Source organism: Megascapheus bottae, chromosome 19, assembly GCF_031878675.1.
Source record: "Megascapheus bottae isolate mThoBot1 chromosome 19, mThoBot2.hap1, whole genome shotgun sequence".
Classification (NCBI taxonomy): Eukaryota; Metazoa; Chordata; class Mammalia; order Rodentia; family Geomyidae; genus Megascapheus; species Megascapheus bottae.
Window position 1 is genome coordinate 28,473,293 of NC_143527.1, and position 23,381 is coordinate 28,496,673.

Here is a 23,381-nt window from a genome sequence, read left to right on the forward strand (position 1 = left end):
CTATAGAAAGTTTATGTCTCCCTTACATATGTTTTTCAATACGTATTATCTTACTTATTTCTCAAAATAACACTGGCAAGACCCACATGTTTACGCTTTCTCCCAGCTTTAGGATTGATCAAACTGATGGTTAGAAAGGTTAAAGAATATTCTTAATCATGTAATCAATACACAGAGAACTGAGAACTGTTACAGCTCACTCTGTGTCTCATATTTTCATTTGTCAGTTAAGGAATACTAGTCAATTATGGATGCTACTTGGAGAGTTGGTGATAAAGAGACACTTCTACCTTGTCTTGTCTTAGACTTATGTCCCTGTATGTCCTATGGGTAAATAAGCATGTTGTTTATCACAGGCTAGTTTCTGTGCCCTACTCCAGAAAGAAAAAAGAAAATAAAGACATTTGGGCTTTTAATAGATGCAATGTTGTCTTGGGGTTTAGAAAATTATTCCCTTCACCCATCTATCAACTCTTCCTTCCATCCACCAATTGATGTATTCATTCAGTGACAATTAGTGGAGCCTCCCTTGGGCCTAGGCACACTCCTACATTATGAACGAAGCCAGAAGCTGTCAGTCCAATCAAAGGCAATCCTATGTTCCTTGACAAGGACAATAAATATTTTCAAACATGAGCTCATTATGTTTTAACATGTGACTTGACATGTGAGAACTTCATCTGTCCTTTGGTCTAGGGGGAAAGGAAGTCTCTGAGAGATTATGATCAAATTACAGAGCTCATAAGTGACATGGTTGGGTTCAGAATCTATGTGTTCCAGACTGCCTTGCACATGCTCTGAACTATAATGTCAATCCTCCTGCTTCACAAGTGTGCCAGGGATGCTGATGGAGTTGAGAACACAACACTGGGAGAAAGGAGAGTGAGGACACGTGGGGACAACTGTATTATCAAATGATTTGAGGAAATAAAGGTGATAACTAAAAGAAAGAAACTTGCATTACAATAAAAAATAACAGGCATTTATCATTGTTTCCCAGTTTAAGCTCACATTTGTCTGCCAGTTTAATCTCAATTATGGGTGAAGGTTTCCTTTTTTTCTTTTCCTGATTGTGCTTTCATTAGTGGATAAATACACATGCTACCTCTCTACCTTTCCAAAACAATTTGGAGAATGGCTTAAGATGCACAATTTTTTTTCCAGCATTTGACCTTCCAGATGAATTCACTGAGATTCCTAACAGTCGGGACAAAAATTGGTAGACACATTTCTGTAGACTTCAGAAAATATCACTACAGTTTTTCTGACCCAATATTTTTTCCATTTATTTGCTGAAATAAAGGTGATTGGTAAGGGAAATTTGTGCAGAATTTTTCAAAAATCATCATTCATAGATTGGCTAAATGGCTTGGCAAAAATAAGAAAATTATAGCCAGAAAATGAGGAATCTGTAGGAGGAATAAATATGAACCAAACATTAAAATATACTGATGGATATTTGAAATATCATGAAATCTAGAAAGAGTTTTCACTTGTAGCTGTATATTCCTATGCATAATTTTATATTACCCACTGATGCAATCTTTTTAAATGAGATGATTAGCTTCATTCAGCACATACATTTTATCTATGATTCTATATCACACCTTTTGGTAAAACATACTATGGTTAATATGGCTAGTAATTATTAAGAATAATCATCCATATTAAAGTCTGGTTAACATAATGATTAGTATAACTAACCTACCATAGATTTTGAAAGAGGAAAAAAAACCTGTGAATCTGAGCTGTATTTGCTAAGAATTTACTCCAATTAGTAAGAAAATTTTCGCAGGAATAAAAATAACGAATAGCTACTTTATGTTGGCTTTAATGCTTTGAAAGAAGTTTAAAATTTTTAGAAAAAAAAATCCCTGACACTGTGGCTGATGAGAAGATGAAGCACATGGATATCCTTTCTCTAGAAATAGCTTAAGGCATGAAGGAAATTTAAGAGTGAGAACCATGTCTTTATTTTTATTCACACTCTTGCTAATAAGATCCCTAGGGATGGCTAGTCCCATAAGAAGGAAATGTGTACTTTCCTGAACCCGTATGGCATGAAGGAGGATTGGTTTCTGGGATGCCCTTAGTGTTTTTCTCTGGTTTCTGTTCTTGCAAGTGAGGAGCTGGGTGGGGAAAAAAGGATAAAAAATGTGGGGATTTTTTTATTCTGTCCATTTTTTTACTGCTATAAAACCCCATAGTTCTCCAATTGTCTTTTGAGCTTTGAATTCTAACCTATTCCCTTAACTTTGCTTTATTTGAGTATTATGGGTTAAATATTTCCACTATTCTATACTCTCTTAGATTTTATACCCTTGTTTTTAACTTACTAACAGAAATACCAGAGCTGGGCCTAATAAGATATTGTTAATGCTTTTGTTTCAAATTTTTGGATTAGAGGAATTACATGTAATATATTTGTTAGTGGACCTGGGATAGAAAAGTAGATTTATATTCTGAGGAGTATTTTTCTTCAGTGTTTTGCTTCCTAGATAATGTTTTGACTAGTTAGGTAATTATTCTGGAGTGATTTTTGCATATTAGTTCTCTGTAACACCTTTAACTATTTTTTCTGTGGGTCATGGGGCTTGAAATTCGGCTAGGGAACTGTCCCCGAGCTCTTTAGCTTTGGGCTACTGCCCTACCCTTGAGCCAAGCCCCATTTCCCGTTTTCTAGAGGCTAACTAGATATATGAGTCTCAGGTACTTTTGTGCCATGGCTGGCTTTGAACCTTGATCCTCAGATCTCAGCCTCCTGAGTAGCTAGGATTACACGTGTGAGCCATGGCGCTCGGCTACTGACACCATTATATGTGTTGATCTAGGTGTCAAGAGATTTGGGTCCCAGCTACACCACTAACTTTTTAGAGACTAAGTCTCTTCATTATATTCAAAGGACAAAAATTCAATAATTAGCTAAGGTACAAATGTATATACACTTGACAAAATTTCAATAAAGTTTAGGCATGGGGTTGGCCTGAATTCTGGGAGCTACCACTTTACCAAAGCATAGATATTCTCTTATTGAACCAAAGTCACAAATACATGGCATTTTTTGCCATAATCCCTTTTTGCCTTGAAGGATAGGGAAGCAGCATGGAAACACATTTCCATGGGGCTCTCAGCCCCACACGTGCAATGTGTTTTCTTTTGTTTGTTGACTAAGGGACAAAGATTCTATGTCAAATGTGGTCTTACTCCAAAGTTTAATAGACAAAACCATAAAATATGGTAATGAAATATTGGTTAAAACATTGAGCCACAAAAAATTCCAGAATACAAAAATAGATAAAGAAAAAAATTCTCATGCTCGGGTTGGGAGTCTCCTTCTAAACTTCTCAGACTGAGATTTGAAGATTCCAAGGAAAAGAAATCCAAGGGTCTTATCTCCAGTTAACCAGCAAAAAGTCAGACGTGGAGATGTGGCTCAGATAGTAGAGTGCCAGCCTTGAGTGGAACAGCCAAAGGGCAATGCGAGGTCCTAAGTTCAAGCCCCTGTGCTTATCTACATACATGCATGTATGCATACATACATACATACATACATACATACCTACATACACCAGTGGAAAGCAGATGTAGATGTATAAATAAAGTGATAGAACACCAGGACAAGGAAGCAAAGCTGAGCAAGTGCAAGATACTTTGTTCAAACCACAACAGTTTAAAAAAAAAAAGAAGAAAAAACAGAAGAAAGGAAAGAAAAAGAAGGATGAAGGAAGGAAAGAATGGCTCTCAGCCTCAATCACTATACGCTTAGTGGATAACGTTGGCTAACAGTTGGGCTTGTATATTTCTAGACAAGGAAGATACTTTATTGATTCATAGATTCGTATATATCTTTACCTAAAATATACCTTTTCGTCATTATATAGAAGATGACTCTTCATTTTTATCATAATTTTGAGTCAATTGGTAGAAAGACATTTCCTCAGTGACTTACTGAAATTGTTCCTGGTTTTAATGTGACCAGCCACTACAACAGAAGTCCTAACAACTTATTGATTACAAAACAGAATAGGATGGCTCGATATGGTTCTGAAATTGACACAATGGCAAGTAAACACACACCTTTATGTCATACATATAAAAATGGAGAGCAGGCCAAATAAAAGACAAGCTGTTAAAATACTGACTGGTTTGCCAGTTTCTGCAGGACTGAAATGTGTAAATTAGAGACTCAATGGAGTCTACTAGCCAGAAATGAAAAGAAAAGTGCATTCAGCTCCCTAATTAATGCTCCATTTCCAATTTGATTGAAAGGAAAATTAGCCACTCATCCCTATGGGAAAACTGGTTGATCTAGGTGACAAGAGATTTGGGTCACATACTATCCTGAGAACCACATGAGACCATCAGTAAAAATCCTACCCTTTATTCTCAATGTGGATACAAAAACTAAGGGTAATATTAGTTATTGTTGTACTATGGACCTGGGATTATATGGCAGTGTGATAAGGGAAATTATCTCCAAATAACTTGAATTTTAGAAAGACCATGACATAACTGTAATATAATATTGATCTTTTATTTTCCTGATGTCTATATTGTTTATACGCGATATAATTTTTTTTGCCAGTCATGGGCTTGAGCTCAGGGCCTGAGCCCTGTCGTTGGACTTTCTCAAGGCTAGAGCTCTACCACTTGAGTCACAGAACCACTTCCAACTTTTCTATGTATGTGGTACCAAGGAAGCGAACCCGGGTCTTTGTGCATGCTAGGCAAGCACTCTACCACTATGCCAAACCCCTGGCCCATGATATAATTTTTTAGTGTATTCCTAGGAGTTCAAGTCACTCAATGAGATGGCAGTGAAGTACTGGATTTACAGGCTGAGTTACTGGCCATTGTTGTAAACAGGACTTTTTAAATGGAGAATTGTCAGTCATGGTCTTCTCCCTCAGCAATAAAATATAAATTTCTGTAAAATAATAATAAAAAATAACATTTTGTATTCTCTATATTATTACATCATATTCATGATACTGTTGGTGAATTTTGCTCATGCTACATAATTGCAGAAAAGTTTGTTGAAATTATTGCCTGTTGATTTAAACTTTAGTAAACTTTTCAAGATGATATTATTTAGCATTTAATTTTAAATACATACGTATTGCTAAAAAAATATATGGCTATATATGCACATGGAAAGAGATAGGCAAAACACCTCTGTTACAGTTAATGAAGTCCATTCTTGATTTTTTTTGAGGTTGCGTGAAATGGGTAACCTAAGATCAAACTTTTGCTCTTGAGCTGTGCAGCTCTTGGGGAATCTACCATAGTTAACTAACTTTTTCTACTCCAGAAAATGCCTCTTGTCTTTCAAGTGTCTCTAGCAATATGAAAATTCTTATTTCCTGATGGGGTATAGGAACAGGTTTTAGGCAGAAAATACGTTCGTAAATTAAGACAGGCAGTTTCAGATCTTGCCATTGTCATTGGCCTTGTGTCTTGAGTAATTTGTTCATTTTATCTTCATCAAGCTCTATAAAGTGGAAAGGCTGACAGTGCTATTTCATTCACATGACAGTTTTGAATACAGTAAGTGTAATAACTATGAAAATGATTTGTATGATTAAAAGATTCACAGATTCAAATTATTTGGTATTACTAAGATAAATGTATCCTTTTGTTCAATTAAGTCAGAATAATTTAGTCCTTGTAGAAAAATGTTAGTACTTCAAAATATATGTAAAAGATAATTTTTAGATTGCTTATTAAATTTCTTGCCATTTAACAAAGCAGTTTATGTATATAATGCAGCTTGATCGATGTCATCCTTTCTTTTGTTTTCTTTTCTTTCTTTTTTTTTTGTGGCCAGTCCGGGGGCTTGAACTCATGACCTGGGCACTGTCCTTGGACACTTTTGCTCAAGGCTAGTGCTCTACTACTGAGCCACAGCTCCATTTCTGGCTTTTTCTGTTTGTTGTACCCAGGAATCCAATCTAGAACTTGTGCATGCTAGGCGAGCACTCTTTCACTAGGCTACGCTTCTAGCCCCCATGCCATTTTTTAAACATCTTCTCAAGGGATGTGTTGAGAATGGTGGGTGAAAATACTGAAAAGGTAACATTGATAAAGAGGCACTGCATTCATAAACTTATTGAATGGAAACTCCATTTTACAACTATTTAAAATATTCAAAAATTTTTGTGTAAAATTTTAATGCTTTAGAATTTGTCACCAAACTTCTCATTGACATTTTATCCTTAATGTGCCCATACATTAAATAAGAGCACTACGATAAAGTGTGTGGGATTTTAACTTCCCAGAAAGTAAGGCGAAGATGTTAAAAATATCATGGATATTAGATTATAAAAGAAAATATTGCAGAGTGTTTCAAATATTGAAGAGAATATCTTCAAAGTTGATAGTAGAGTTCTTAAAGTCATTGTGAGTCAAATTGTACCAGTTGGATCCAATCTGGAAAACAGCGCTCATTTCATGTTATTAGAAAAGAAAAAAAAAGCTTAATACAAAGCAGTCTTTAGAGTAGTATTAGACTTGCTAAAATCTAGACAGGATGAAGTGAAGCAAAAGTGTGTGAAAAACAGAAAGAAGTGACTCCCAGGCCAAGGATGGTGAGGGGAGATCTAGTGTCAAGGAGCCTGACACCAGAACTATTCTGTGCATGACAGATTCACAGGTGATGTTAGTGACATGCCAAGACAGAAAGATCAACTGGCTCAGAGGGGAGAGCAAAAGAGTTGGAGCATAGGGTAGGCACTTTCTTTTTGTTGTTATCTACCTCTGCCAGTGTTTCTCCTCGTCTGAACTAAGTCATAAGTCAATACACAATGAGTAGAAAATGAAGTTTACAAAGATGAGAAAGAGAAAGAAGGAAAGCAGAAGGACAGCATGTCACACTCGTTCAGAGTATTTGTTTTTGTTGTGTAAGTCAGTTCTGCAGAAGAGATTGATGACTTAGTTTTTCACAGCATTCGTGTCCTCATTGCACAGTGGTGGCTTACTCATTGCAGGAGGGAGAAGAGTGTTGCAGGGGGAGTACAGGAAGCACTTGGGAACATTCCTAGAGGAATTCTAATCACTCACCAACCTGAGTGGAATTTTAATATGTCTACTACGATCTCTGACCATCTCCCTTTAGGGCCATTCCCCACACTCATTATACTTCCTGGCCTGCTTGCATACAACAGAAAAATATCCTTTCATTCCACAATTACAGATAAAAAGGTTTAAATTGCAGATACTCATTGGAAATAACATTTTTCTACAGAAGAATTTCAGTCAAAGAATAATCAATCTATCAATCTATTCCTCTGTAAAATAAACTTCCAGGGAATCAGTATGCACATAACTACTAGAGAATTAGCTGCCAACCGGAGAAACAGAACAGGAATGATACAGGGGACAAACTTGGAAGACTTAGCCAATTCTTTCTGTGATAATGTTCGATCTAGTGCATAAGCAAAATCCACGTTTGTTTGCCTGTGTTATCTTTGTTACTCTGAGGTAGAAACAGGAGGATTTTGGTTTCAAGGCCAGTCAAGGTAAAGTTATCTTAGAAACACACACAAATACAAGTGTGTTGAGTACTTGTGTAGCATGCATGAGGCTAGCATGGGAATCACTAGTGTGGAAAAAGAAAGGGAGAAAGATAGGGAAAGGAAGGAAGGATGGAAAAAGGGAGAAAGAAAGGGAAAGGAAGGAAGAAAGAAAGGAAGCAAGAAAGACAGAAAAAGAAAAGGAAGGAAGAGAGACACAAAGTAAAGAAGGAAGCGAGAAAAAAGAAGGAAAGAAAATAACCTATTGAGGCCTTATATTAAAACTTCTATCTTGGAAAACAAGCTTTGGCAATTATCTACACACAACCCAGATCTTTCTCCAGTACCTAGGTTATCATGTGGCTCTTCTGCCTTCATTTTTCACCCTTCCAGGGGAAGGCATGTCTGTGAGGTGAAGTGCTGCCCTGACAGTGCTCATTCCAGGATAAATTTAAAGCTTTCCAAGATTCCATTCCGTTCTAAGGTACTGGATTTCAAATATAAGCTTCTCATATTTGTGTCTTCTTTAATTCATGGCTTTTCAGCTTTTCAGACTAGGATACTTTCTGAATTATTATTGGCATAGTAAAAAAAATCCCTCTCGGATTGTTGTTAGGTTAAGTGCCTTTTGAGGGTGACTGGCTCTCAGTTCGTATTCATTTTAGCTTCTATTAGAACATTTCTTTTTTTAAGTTATATTTTTATTATCTTTATATAGTTGTACAAAAGAGTCACCATTCAACAAATAAGATAATGAATACAATGCATCTTAATCAGTGTCATGCATAAATTTTTTCATATTTTTTATAATTAATAGGATTACATTATATTCACCAGATAGAGTGTGCATTACTTCATGAAGTAAGCCTGACTCAAAGGAACATAGGCTCAATGGTTTCTTCATTTGTCGTAATCAGTAGAAACCTTGGACTCTCCTAGCAGAGATTTACAATAGAACAAAACCTATAAGGCCATATAGAATGACGCTGAATGAAAGGACCTCCAAGAAACAAAAGCCATATAATGAGTGATTTTTGTTCTTAATGTACTATGTTATCTCATCTCTTTTGCTATCCCTTGGTTATCTCATTGTTACAGTATTTCACCTGATTATCTGATATATTTTATATATGCATACTTGGTTATTTGAAGTCGGATAGGGAAGGGAGGAAATCAAGATGAGGGCTGGGGGTGAGGGGAGGGAAATGGGGAGTCCAGCAAATTGTCAAATAATTTTTAATAGATTAGGATTATAGTAATGACAATGTCTTGTTTCTCTTATCCACTCAACATAGTTTTTGGCTTGTGTTCTGTTGAAACAGTTACTGTGCTAGATATAATTAAACTACTTGAGATCTTATCATGATATCCGCAGTTCACTGAATGAAACAGATCATCAGAAGTCCTCATTATTGTTTTGGTTTTGATCTATGCATTAAATGGGAGGAAATGTGAGTTCCCAATTTATTAGCATATGCACAGTTGTATAAATATTCTATAATATAAATATACTATATTATTTATGGTATTATCTACACTGTTGATAAATAAGTATATCTGTATTTAGTTCAGCATTATATAAAACATTTAGCCATTCCTTCTCTCCATGTATGTCTTTCTATCTATATGCTAGCATTCTATAAAACACTAGACTGAATTTGCAGAGGAGCACAAAGAAGTATATAGCATAACAGTACTTACTGTAATCAAGTTTAGTCTTAAGTTTCATTCAAACGTATTTTAAAGCCATAGATGACAAAGGGACCAAGCAAACTCTCACTGAACCTTATCAATATAGTCCCTGTTAGGGATGTGAGAAACTGTGACACTCAGATTTTCATACCTTTATACCTTATCTCTGTACCTTTTCTGCATTATCTCCTTAAATTATATTTCATTCTAAGCATGTGTTAACAGAAGCCAAATAAGAACAACAGGGTTCAATACCCTGTTCACTTGTTCTCAGCAAAATCAATTTCATCGTGTTAAAAACTAGTTCTTTAGTTCCTGTCATGGCAGTTTTATTTACACCACTAAATTGTTGATATAAATGTTTTGACTTCAACCTGTGACCTCTTTCTTTTATACACATATAAGATTACATGGACCAATAGTAATAAATCAAATTACATTTTGCAAATTCAAACCAAAAGATAAGATTTCATTGTTTACTTTTCTCTTTTACTTTTTTTAATCTTGCGATGGGATCTGCCTATTTTACCTAGTCTACCATTGAACTCAGGATGCCACTGATTCAGTTTCCTGAGTGCTGGGGGTGGGAGGGGAGGATATTTTGAGTATAAATCATTTCACAGGTTTTGGCGTTATTGAGGGCTTGAAAGCATATGGTTTTTGTAGTCAGGGGCTACAGTTGTTGCAAGTAAGACAACAAAAGATAATACAGAGAACAAAGCTAAAAATTATATTATTATAAGTTGAAAACAAATTCAAGGATTGTCCATGTTTTCGTAAGATTTTAAAGAAAGAAAATGAGAAAAATGAGGAAGGACCTTTCAGGTGACCTGTCCAGATAGAGAATTTCCTTAAGGGAGGAATGGCTTGTGCAATGCGACTCCTGCAGGCAGGAGCTGGGATGAGATGTGAGGCTGAGAATTTGTGCACACCAGATTGCTTCCTTCTTCATTCCATAGAGAGTGATTTCATGTTATAAGAGAGACCGTGTGGTCTGATAATGGCCAAGCCTCTATTTCACAGCAGACTCTGAGAATTGGAGGAAGACATTTAGCAGAAATCAAGAGGTATAAAGGGGTTGCATTGGAGCTTGTTTTAAAAGCTATATTGAAAATAGAGTTTGAGAGACAATTTAAGGATTATGTATCAATTATTTATGTGTCTATCATTTACTTCTTTAGATACTAATGTTTTAACTACTGGAAACAATATTATTCACAGCTATATATCTTATTTAAAGTTAATGGTATCATTAGGTAGAAGAGGAACTTTTCTAAGGGGGCTTCACAAGACGTGTAGTGAAGGACTGAACTGCATTTGGACAAAATGATATGAAGCACTTTGGACTCTAAGTGCATCTGATCTGGACTGTTAGGACAGTCTCAAAATGAGGATGCTATGTATATTTTTTCTTCTTCACTTTGCCTTAGGCACTTGGCCTAAAGGCCATAATAAAGTGTTCCTGAAAGTAACTGAGTGGGAAGTGGGTTAGGTACTTTGGGGCTTCACACACACACACACACACGCACGCACGCACGCACGCACGCACGCACACACATCATAGATGCAGCCATCTTTGCATAGCACTAACCATGGAATTTGGTACTATTAACTACATAAGAAATATTCTCAGAATTGTCCAAAGTAACCAAGGGTTTCTAGGATCTCTCCTAGCTGATGTAGCGGATGGGAAGTTGGGAAGTGGGTATTGTGTTGGTGCTACTGTCTTCTAGACAGCTGCTGTCGCTGAGTTAGCCTACACTGAACCCAGGTGACCAACACTGGATCTTTCCCACCAAAACTAACTGGGGAATCAATTCAATCCACCCATCCAGCAGCCCTCCTGATGTCACTAGCTTCCACATTCTCTGTTGCTAGGGGCCCTAGGCACATTTACTTTCCAAAGCTCCAGTGGTTTTTTTCTCTTTGGTCTCAAACACAAAGTCTTTGGTTCAAAGGCTTATGGTACTCAGGCAGAATCCTTAGCAAAGACTCATCCCTCAGGGCCTGTCCCCAGGGGCTCTGCCCACCAGGCTCTGTGTGGTTGCCTGCTACCCATACACCAGCAGTCACTCCGAGGGAGGAAAAGATGTTGGGTAAGAAAGGAAATGACCTCTTAAAGCAGCTAACTGATGTAAAGCTGTTATGATTAAGAAGAGCCTGAGGTCTCTGATTTTTAAATTGTAAAAAGCATCTTTAAAGACAAGGAAGAATAAAAGTCACTAATGTGTTTATGTGAAATGGAGCCATCAAAGATTGCTAATTTATCCTCAATTTGACATTTCCTCATGCTCTATAGAATGAATTTTAATAATAACATCAAGAAATGTAATTTTTTGATTTATCAAACAGCATAAAATGGAAATTTTTACCACCTAAATTATGAAGTCTGTAAACATGTATTTGGTATGCATAAATATAAATCACTGATTTGTTTTTTTATAAAACATACTGAGGAATGAAATATGTAAGGCTGTTGAATTTAGTTACCTTGGTAACATCTGGAGTGAGCTACTCCATCTAAAAATACATCTCCATTGTTTATATTGTATATGGAAATTGTAATTAACTGATATTTATGAATCTCTCTAGTAAGTGATAATGTTTATCTTACTTGAAAAATGAATAAATGATACACTGTTTATTAGGTAGAGGTGGTAATTTCAGGCTGAAAAATACATATAGGATGATTTTTGACTATAACAAGAATTGGATTTGCATTATGCTAACATGAATGTGATTTAAAATGTACTGCATATTTACCATTATTTATTTTTTATTGATAAAGATTTGTTTCATGCAATCTTCAGTATACTTATAAAAGGATTATAGCATATAAAATTAAGTCATATTTTCCTTCACAAATTAAATAATTATATTAAATTTTTTGCATTGTACTTTCAATTTTCATGGAAAGAAATACGTAACAATCAGAAAGTTTGTCATAAGAACTTCAATCAGTGTGAAAAAAGTGTGCACATTTCCAGGTACACATAAGTCCCGTTAGTTCTGTTTTCAGCCCTAGACATTCCATATTTAAAGGATTGCTTTTGATATCACATCAATAGCTTTGGAGACTTTGATATATTATTTATTGTCAGTTTGTGAAACTTCCTGTCTTTTCTCTGCATATAAACTATTCTTAAATGGGAACATAGAATGAATAACTGAATAGTCTTGTGATATGAACATGCTTTATCCACATATATACCACATGCTATATTATATGCTATGTACTAGATTATGTGAATATATATACAATATAGATATATTCTCAGATTAAATACTAAGATCATTGGAATACAAAATAATTTCATAGGCAGTCTCTTTCCTTCTCATTTTTTTTTTGCTTCTACTTGTAGACTGCCTCACGTGAACCACACTCTCAGACATTTTTTTGGTATGCTTATTTTTCAGCTGTATTCAACTGTATTTCAATTCCCATGTCTTTTTCCAGGAGCTGACAAAATATTACAATTTTCCTTCAGCAACCATTAGTAGAACTGGAATCACAGGCTCTCACCACACACTCTGCTTCTTGTCTGAGATGGGATGTAACTATCCTAACTTGCTGCCCTTTGTCTGCAATCCTTCCAGTCTCTATTTGCTGAGTGGGCTAGTTCTGTTTGGTTCTCTTCCCTCCTTCCCAGTTTATCTTTCTCATTCTCTTCTAAGTGCTTAGCACTCTAATTTCACTTCTCACTTGCCCTCATGTTCTTTCATCTGTGACTCTGCACAGGGTCTCTCTGTGGAGAGAGCTGGTCATGAAGGCACCCCTACTTTCCAGGCCAAAGCTCGTTTATCATAGATAGTGAACTCTTATCATATATTTTGTAAACCTCCTCTCACACCTTTATTCCTCATACTTGATCACAACCTTTTGGTTCTGCTTATTACGTACATGCTTATTTTTCTTTGCCTCTTAATTATCTGTGAGCTCACTAAATGCAGAATCTTTGCATTTAACTCCATATTGGCCACAAGCTAGACTTTAAATAAGTGTTTACTAAAAAATGATGGAGCTGCTCCACAGTGTCTTTAAATATTTATTTATGTTAATATAATTAATTAGAGGTCTGAAATCTTTCCTTATACTCTGCAGAATACAGTACTGGATGCTATTACTTCATTCATAGTCTTAAAGGAAGCAATTGTCCCATCTTTCTGTGTCTTAATATTTTAATTAGTAGTGTATTTTTATTTTCATAAAATAGCACCACATAGATAAACAAAAATAAAATGGCATTGTTTTATGCAAACTTGTCTCTGTATTTTCTTTTTACAAGGTTGAGAACAAATTGGCTCATATTTTCCTATATGTTAAAATGAAATATGAGGAATGCCTTAATATTGTATCCAGTTAAATATTTATTGATCCAGTTTGCTATATTTGTTAGTTTCTGTTTTGTAAATGTTTGCTATTCTGATTTTCACCTTTACGTTCACCGAGAGCCACTCCCATTACAAAATTTTTAGGCTTAAAAGTCCAAATAGGACATAAACTGCACTAAAGTTTAGGATTGCATTTAATATTTTTGACATACATTAAACATCCATAATTCTTATACCAATGTGCAAGAATGGGTAATGCTTCTATTTAGACAATTTTCGTCCAAACTGTGTATTATCTTAGGAAAAAATAAAGTCTATTAATCAAGTCATTCATATATAGTGAGACCAGAGGAGGATATTGTTATGAGAGGAAATAAAATGTTATTTATCAACATGAGCTCCAAGAAATGGAAATATCAGGGTTTTTATTGCTTTTTTTTTATCTCCTTGGTCACTGTTTTCCTTTTCTGTACCTTTTGTCTTATATGGAAGTTTATCTTTTTTAGGGTAGGTTTAAAGGGGACAAAGGTGATCAAATGCAGCAGTGACAATAGACAGTATACTGAAAATTAGCTATGCAACTTGTGAGGGACATTGGTCAAGAAGGAAAAAAATAGGAGAAAACAAGGGAAGAGGTGGGAATGTTCACAAAGAAATGAACTCATTACCTCACTTAGGTAGCTGTAGCCCCTCTGTACATCACCTTTAAAATACCAGTAAAAAGTCTTATTCTGTTAAACTTAACTTGAAGATTGCATTTGATATGGCGCTGTTGTTTTGCTTGTGTTATCATCTTTGTATTACTTTACTTCATTTCTCAGTCATCATCATTCCTCCCGTATTATCAAAAGCAGTACCTATTTCACAAGGGCTCTGGAGTAGGCAAAAGTACATATTACATTTTTTTAAAAAATCAGTGGCAAACATATAATAGGAAATATAATGGTAAATGTAAATTGAGGTCAAAATTGAGCAACTCATTAATTAAAACCAACATAAAATTTTGTTTCCAACAGATGATTCTGCTGCAGAGAGCTTTAACGGCAATGAAACTCTGGGGCACAGTTCAGTTGCTTCAGGGGGAACGCAGGGCAGGGAGACTGGAGACTCCAACAGTGATGGCAAAGCTGGGCTGGAACAGGATGAGCAGCCACTGAACTTGAGTGACAGTCCCCTGTCTGCGCAGCTGACTTCAGAATACAGAATAGATGAGCACAGCAGTAATGGAAAAAACAAGTACAAGAATCTTCTAATTTCTGACCTCAAGATGGAACGAGAAGCAAGGGAAAATGGAAGCAAGGTAAGCTTATTCTGAAATGGCTAAGGCACTTCCTAAATTAGTCTGGAGGATCTGCATGATATATTGAAATATCTACAAGTGACAAAAAATACTGCCAATATAATATGTTTTAAAAGATTCCTGAGCTGAACACTGATGGCTCACATGTGTAATCCCAGCTATCTGAGGATCACGGTTCCAAGCTAGCACGTGCAGAAAAATCTGTGAGACTCCAAGTAAAAAGCCAAACTTCTAGTATCAGCCCCCTCATAAAAGTAATTAAGCCAGGGCAGGGAGTTTGGCCTAGTGGTAGAGTTCTTGCTTAGCATGCATGAAGATCTGGGTTCGATTTGTACATATATATGTACATATATATGCATGTATACATATGTATATATGTATGCATATATTTGTATGTATAAGTAAGTATGTACATATATACAACTACATGTGCAAGTATATGAATGTATACATATATGTGTGTATACTATACTCCCTCCATTTTAACACCCAAAACAATCACTTAAAAATGGATTATATGGGGCTGGGAGTTTGGCCTAGTGAGTTCAATTTCTAGATACCACAAACATAGAAAAAAGTGGGAGAACTTTAGGTTTGAGAAAATCCAAGGACAGTGCTCAGGCCCAGGACTGGCAAAAAGAAATGGATCATGTCTTGACACTTTTGGTATTTTTGATGCAATTATTTACTTTAATATATTTCATTTATATAATCTACTTACGTCTGCAATTAGGAATTTTCCCAGCTCAGGTGTGAACAGTTCACTAAAAGCATACAGTTTTGAGCTATAAAAAGATCACTGTGTTGTTCCTCCAGATTGGATAGGTGCGCATAGCAATAAAATTTCAATTAAAGTGTCTAGCATGCTTTTGAGAACTTCAGGCAATAATTTACTTAATGAACCCCGGGGTTTGTGGCCATGTCCTAGATGAGTTATGTGGATGAAATATCTAGTTGAAGAAGGAATTTATCATCACCTATACAAAAGACAATAAAATATTACAGAAATTTCAATCAAATTTCTGTAAACTTTATACTAAAGTATATTGTGCCCCTTCATTCTCAAATGCTTATTTTAAAAACTAAGTTGAAATTACCCCCCCCCCCGAGAGTCATTTTGCTCTGTAAGTTTACAAAGAATATAGGCTTTCCTTGCTTTCTTTAATCTGTATCTCTAAGACTGTATTAGTGTGGTTTTTAATATGGATTTTTAAATCAAAATGTTTTAATGTGGATTAATATCCAAATTTGCTTCAGCACTATACTTCCTAAATTGGCTATAGTTATCTCTTTGCCTGCAGGTATATTGATTTATCCTTTTCTAAGTAAGTCAGCAGACAAGACCATGTAATTAGACATTTCTGCCAGAGGGAGATTGCTCCAGCTTTTTCTGGAATGTCTTCATTGGTTTAAAGTCACATTACACAGACAACAAAAGATTATGCATTCACTTACTTTATTAGAATTACTACTTATCATAAAGGAAATAGTAACATGTTATCTAGTATTTCACATCACCTTATCTATGTAAGGGTAAATTATGAAATGGTTTTCTTTGACATAAGCAGTTTTTATCGCTTCTAAAACCTTGATTAAAACCCACTTCTTTGGCTTGTCCATGTCTATCAGCTTGTTCAGCTTAAGTTCCTGCCATGTTTTCAGTAGCTTTTCCAGAGCAACTCTTCATCACTGTGAAGCTTCATGATACTTCCACATTCAATGTAGGCTTCTATTGCATTTTTTGCCAGTCCTGGGCTTGAGCTCAGGGCCTGAGCACTGTCCTTGAACTTTACCACTTGAGCCTCAACACCACTTCCGGCTTTTTTTTCTACGTATGTGATACCGAGGAATTGAACCTGGGTCTATAGCATTTTTAATTTTTTTTTAAAATAAAGTCACCATGATAACTAGATCAGCAAAGTTTCCTATACCTTACAATCTTTCACCATAGTGTTTGGAATTGAGTGATGAACCACATCTTTCAAGTCATTTGTTCACACTTTTTACATTACACTTTTCTACCATCTTTTGCATTTGTTGACCCTATGTAGACTGAGAATGAGAGGTCTTCCAGATCTGATTGTTGCACTCAAATCGGACAATAAGACAAAACAGACCAACACATAAATATTGATAAATCTTAATGCATACATAAACCTTGTTTTTGTGATCTGATATTTTTTGAACTGTCAAACATACTTTTGTAATGGATAAGATCAATGCCATGGACGTTTAGCAGGTTTGGCCCTCAAGATCCTCAATCATTTTCTTAATGTAATCTCATCATTTTGTATATGAGGAAGGCTTCTTCAAATAAGCAAGCTTGAGAACACTGCAACCTTGATGAAAGTTTGATTCCCTGAATCCTTGTTACTTGTGTTTCTCCCAATATGTCTGGTATGAAACATAGCTAGTGTTGTAACGTCATTTCAGTTTTCCACTGAAATCAAATATTTTCTCTCTGATTTTAATATAAAAAATCAGTAGTAGAGGATGGGAATTTGGCCTACTGGTAGAGTGCCTAGCACGCACAAAGACCTGAGTTCATTTCCTCAGTATCACATACATAGAAAAAGCTGGAGGTGGTACATAGGCTCAAGTGGTAGAGCTCTAGCCTTGAGAAAGCATTGTCTAAGGATAGCTCAGGCCCTAAGTTTAAGCCCCAGGACTGGCAAAACATAAAAGAAAGAAAAGAAAAACGAAATCAGTTTAAAAAAAACCATGGGGGTATCAATATTCAAGAATGTAACTGATGAATGTAACATAATCCCTCCATACATCACCCTGGCAATAAAGGAAATTTAAAAAATGAAATCAGTAGAAAAGATTTTCTCTTCCTTTTTGAAAACAGACATTGGTTTTTTTATTCAAGCAAGAAAACAGCATTTCTGTGGGGATGAGAGTCCACACACACTTCCTAGAGGAAGTGTCTTGAGCTTTGGTAGAAATGCAGGATCGTCATTTTTGTCTAGAAGTCTCTTGCTTGACACACGATGTAGGGTCTTTAATGCAGATGGGGAGAGGCTTGGCTTCTGAATTGGTGCTGTCCCTTCTAAGCTGTGTATTACTTGAAAACAAAACTTGTTCATACTGCACAAACTAAATATTTTGGCACAGACTTATTGCTCATGTATTTACTGACAGGTTCTACTTTGATGCACCTACAGTAGGAAGCAAAAATATCCAAGTGAACAAAGCAGGTCTCTTTCCCAAAGCCTATGGTCCAGTCAAAAATAAAGACAAAATTATGACTTATAGTCTAACTCAGTATGTGATATGTGGGAAGAGTGGCAGGTGGAATAAAGAATGGCATTATAAAGATTAATGTGGAAAAGTATAGAGAGAATAGTGCCAAACATGAGTGTGGTAGGGCAAGAAGGAGCCATTATAATCAAGAGGATTGTGTACATGGGAATTAGACATATTGTGAACATGTGTTCACGAGCATGCCTGGCTGGCATAGCAATTTGCAGGAAATTTAGAATAGATGCCATAACAAAGATGTGTTGTGAAATGAAGTACAAAATATCTCCATCAATAAAGGATTGAGGCCACATTCATTTTTGGATTATGTTTGAAAATATTAAATTTTTACTCAGTTTGGAATTTTAGAAAAATTATTCAGCCCCAATTGCAGGTGGAGAGATAGGTTCTAGAGATGGGTATGTGTAAGGGGAGAAATTTGGTCAAGTAGCTACTGTGACAACCCAGAAGGAAAATAATAATTGGGATTCATTATGTGTCAACTGATTACATGAAGGCAGTAAAATATAAATAAGCAGTTTACTTTCCTACACATTTTTTACATTGTATTTGCAAGAGTACGTGGCTTTACAGCTTGAATTTTGCCAAACTCTTAGGAATGCCTTTCTTGTTAAAACACAGTGTCAATAGACCTTTTGTCCCTTGGAAAGGATGTACATTCTGGGAGTTTAGTAATGTGGACTTGCTTGAAAGTCCTTCCCTGTTTGTGCACTTTCAGAATGTCTAACACTATTGTAATTTCTAATGCATACTAGTTTCTCAGCAAATATTTTCACTGAGTGTAGGAAATAAGACATAGACCATTCTAGAGTGACTCCAACCTTTTTGGCTTGGTTTATTGACTGTGAGAGCATCCACTTTACAAAGATTTAGAATGAGAAACATTTGAGCAAGCAGGATTCGTAATTTGCAGTACCTCTGTAGTATTCTTGGATGTGTGCAGTAGGCATTGGGGCATTGGTGTCTGTTCAGAAAACTCACATGGGATGGTAAAATAGATATTTAGATGATTTTAGAATGGAAGTGCTACTAAAAGGTATCGTGGCTGATACATTTCCCCTTGGGAGACCATAGAAATGTTTGACATCATCCTGAAAATAGAAGAAGGACTATTACAGATAGTAGAAACATTTGATGACTCAGTGAAAAAATGAACTGGATATGAAGATAGTTAATAGAGAATGAGACTAGATAGCAGAACTATTTTAATCAGAAAGGATTAATCAGGATATGTGACTTTTGCCTTAGGATTCCTTCTTGCAATCTAAATTAATCTGCAGAATGTTTAGGTTTTCTGACACTGAGTCAACTTTTGATTTATTCTAGTGCAATTACTTAGTGTTGTATTGGTATGTCCCCAACTCTTTTGTGTACCTTAGGAAGTGATTCTACCACCATACTTTTTCTTCCTTGAAGGGTTATGAACATGAATACACAGTTTCTGAGGACCTGAGATTCCTATGAGTTTAGTTTTGACCTGTTTCCCTGTTTCATTGTGAGAAATGTCAAATAAAATGATTATAAAGCATTTTAAAAAGTGAAGAGTGATAAAATGCTTTAAAGAATAGCTGATTTACTGATTGCTTATTATTATGCAAATTCACTCCCTAGATTCCCCAACTGAAAGACTTAATATATTACATTGTAAGAGTTTAGGTGATATTTTATCTTCTTTGTTGACAGCCACATTTTTAAGGCATAACTTAATAATATTAGAATTTAGAAATTAGTAGCAATGATGAGAGTGAACTTGAAAAAGAAGACCCATGAGGAAGTTTGTAGGATCTAACTATGTAAAGAAAGGGTTTGTCTAGAAACAAGGACATACTAAATCCACCAGCACAACGATGTTCATTGCAGCACCATTTACCATAGCAAAGATATGGAACCAACCCAGATGTCCCTCAATTGATGAGAGGATGAACAAGATGTGGTATTTGTACACAATGGAATTCTATGCTGCTGTCAGAAAGAATGACATCCCCCCATTTGTTAGGAAATGGAAAGACTTAGAAAAAAATCATTTTAAGTGAAGAAAGCCAGACTCAAAGGAACATAGGCTCAATGTTTTCCCTCATTTGTCATAATCAGTAGAAACCTTGGGCTCTCATAGCAGAGTTTTGCAATAGAGCAAAACCTAGATACAGAAGGCCATATAGTATGACGCTAAATGAAAGGACCTCTAGGACACAGAAACAAAAGCCATATTATGAGTGATTGTTGTCCTTAATGTACTATGTTATCTCTCATCTCTTTTGCTGTCCCTTGGTTATCTCATATTGTTACAGTATCTCACTTTGTTATCTGATATATTGGATATATTTGTATTTGGTTATTTGAAATTGGATAGGGAAGGGGGGAAAACAAGATGAGGGATGGGAGTCGGGGGAGGGAAATGGGAACCAACACATGGGAAAGGGTATCAATGTATGTGAATTAATGCACCTCCTATCTGGCAAATATAATGTAACCCTTCTCTTAATTACAATAAAAATATATATGAAAAAAAGAAAGTGTGGGAAGTTGTACATCTATATTCTAGTGCTTACTCTAAAATTATTCAGAAGACAGAAACAAACTATAATTCTAATATAGGGAGATTCATGGTTTTAAAACAGTGAGTACTTGATATTTATTATTTTATTTTGGTTTTCTACTTTTATAGTGTTTACAACCCAGAAAATTTCCTGAAGCAATTTCCCAAAAGAATATTTCAAATAACAACTCTGTGAGAGCATGTTTAGAATTTGTACATCTGTGGTTATACATACTTTGGTTTGGCTCAGTCCCTAAGACCCCTCTATCTTTATTGTACTGTTTGTTCACTCCAACATGGCTCATTTGATTACTTTTTAATTCAGTTTTATTTTTTTTCAAAGCGAATGTTAGCATTCAAATTAAGGTGTTTAAAAATTAGTTTTAATTATCTCTAATAGTTTCTATGTAATCTTATTTAGACTTGATGAATAGAACTAATATATATTTTCAAAATATTTCTTTAAGGATTTGGATATACTGAAATTACTAAATATTCAGAGTATACCAGGCATAGTAGTTCACACTTGTAATCCTAACTACTCAGGAGGCTGAGATCTGAGTATCTAGGTTCAAAGCCAGGCCAGGCACTACAAAGCCTAGAGACCCTTATTTCCAATTAATCATTAGAAAATGGAAGTGGAGCTATGGCTCAAAGGTAGGGATTTAGCCTTTAGCTAAAGAGTTCAGGGACAATACCCAGGCCCATAGTTCAAGCCCCAAGACCCACCAAAACAAATTAGGAGTGATGAATCAATGTTTGAGTAATATTTTATCTTTGATTTTGTGACTATTCCAGGTCATTATTTTTCTCAATTGGATGATTTGTTTAAATTGTCTTTTTGCCATTATATAGCAATTGTGGTTCAGGTTTCATTTGTGTAAAGATACAGATATATATATATATATTTTTTCTTATTCATACTAGAAATAGCAAAAGTAATTGTGCCAAAAGTGGGCTAGGAACTGTCCTGCAGGCTAGGACAAAGCAGTAGAAATCTCTGTTGTTAAAAAGTTATATTATGGCTAGATTGACATATAAACACATATGAGTGTATTGTAATGTGGCACTCTGTTACATAATGTCTTCTAAGATTGGGGTTTTGAATAAATGTTTTATTGCTTAGTTTTTGTAATGGTTCTTTTAGACTTTAGAATTTGGGAACTTGGAAAATCTTACAGCATTGTTTGCACCTGACTCATATGTATTTATGAAGGCACTGCTTATTTCTTGATGATCTCTCTGTATCTCTCTGTCATGTATCTCTGTCTACCAGCTACTATCTGTTATTCTGTTTTCGTGTGACTGTGACGTTCTGATTGACCTTGACTTAATCAGCCTCCTGCCTGAACTTCAAGTGTTGGGATTGCAGTCATATGTCATCTCGCATGCTCTTTAGGGTAAAAGTTAATGTACATTTTAGTAGTATGCAAATTCATTATGGAAACTGGTGACTTGGACGTTTAGTCTCTGGATTTATCCTTTGAATAAGCAAAGACTGTTTTCTTTCTTGCTGCTTCGATCCCTTCTTATTTCCTTGTTTTCTTTTAGTTACTTTCATTATGCAGGGCCATGGTTTTATATAGTACATTTCCAGAGGCATTTTATAAAGTGTAACTCTAAAACATATTTCTCTGAATAATTTGCATTCATGAAAGAGATCCTTGGAAATCTTGAAATCTGTACTTGTTAAAAATCTTCCCTGACCCTCTTGAAGTCTATCCAAGTAAAATGTCAGTTTGTTTATAGCACCTATTCAAGATAACCTCCTCCAAGAAAAAAAGATCTTTTCAGAACTTGTCCACAGAAAGAAACATGAGGATGGGATGATTTCATTGCAACAATCCAAAGTGATGGGAATCCATGAGGCTTGTTTCCTGTCACATGTTTGTTGAAAAATTGGCTGACCTAGGGATATAGTGCATTGATTTTTTTCTGTCCACTTTCCTAAGTCAGCAGATTTTTCAGAATGTCATGAAACTTTTCACTACGCAAGTCTATCTTTTTTTTTTTTTTTGACCAGTCTTGGGCTTGAGCTTAGGGCCTGAGCACTGTCCTTGGACTTTCTCAAGGCTAGAGTTCTACCACTTGAGCTTCAGCACCACTTCCGGCTTTTTTTTTCTATATATGTGGTACCAAGGAATCGAGCCCGGGTCTTCATGCATGCTAGGCAAGCAGTCTACCGCTAGGCCAAACTCCTAGCCCCTAGGCAAGTCTCTTTGGACTTGACCTAGAATTAAAATCTGACTTATTCCAGTTCATTTATATATATACAACTTTCTGCTGAGGAATTTCTCTTCGCTTAGTTACCCATAAACTATGAAGAAGTGGGATGAATTTCCAGCCTGGTGATAGAGGAAAAGAGCAATATAGCAAACTGAACATATCTGGAGATAGATGAAATTGTTCATTATGATCTTTCAAACTCAGTAAGTAAAATTTGGTATTAAAATAAACATTTAAATTTTTTTGAGGGGCCGGGAGTTTGGCCTAGTGGTAGAGTGCTTGCCTAACATGCATGAAGACCCAGGTTCGATTCCTTGGTACCACATACATAGGAAAAGAAACTGGAAGTGGTGCTGAGGCTCAAGTGGTAGAGCTCTAGCCTTGAGAAAGTTCAAGGACCTTGAGCTCAAGCCCAGGAGTGGCAAAAAAAAAAATTCAATGTTGGAGTCTAAACCTAAACCTTTAAAACTAAAATTGACTTGTAGTTTTTTGTTCTCTTATAACTTAGACATTATTCCTT

At 35.6% G+C, this 23,381-nt stretch overlaps 1 protein-coding gene across 6 annotated transcripts in view; it reads left to right on the forward strand.

The window, feature by feature from the left end:
* Positions 1 to 23,381, forward strand: part of Nol4 (nucleolar protein 4) — a 241,456-nt gene that overhangs the window by 126,667 nt on the left and 91,408 nt on the right. For all 6 annotated transcript variants that reach the window (XM_090353270.1, XM_090353268.1, XM_090353269.1 and 3 more), the window contains one exon: positions 14,552 to 14,835. In XM_090353270.1, coding sequence (XP_090209396.1) covers positions 14,552 to 14,835 — 284 coding nt within the window. The remainder of the gene's footprint in view (positions 1 to 14,551; positions 14,836 to 23,381) is intronic.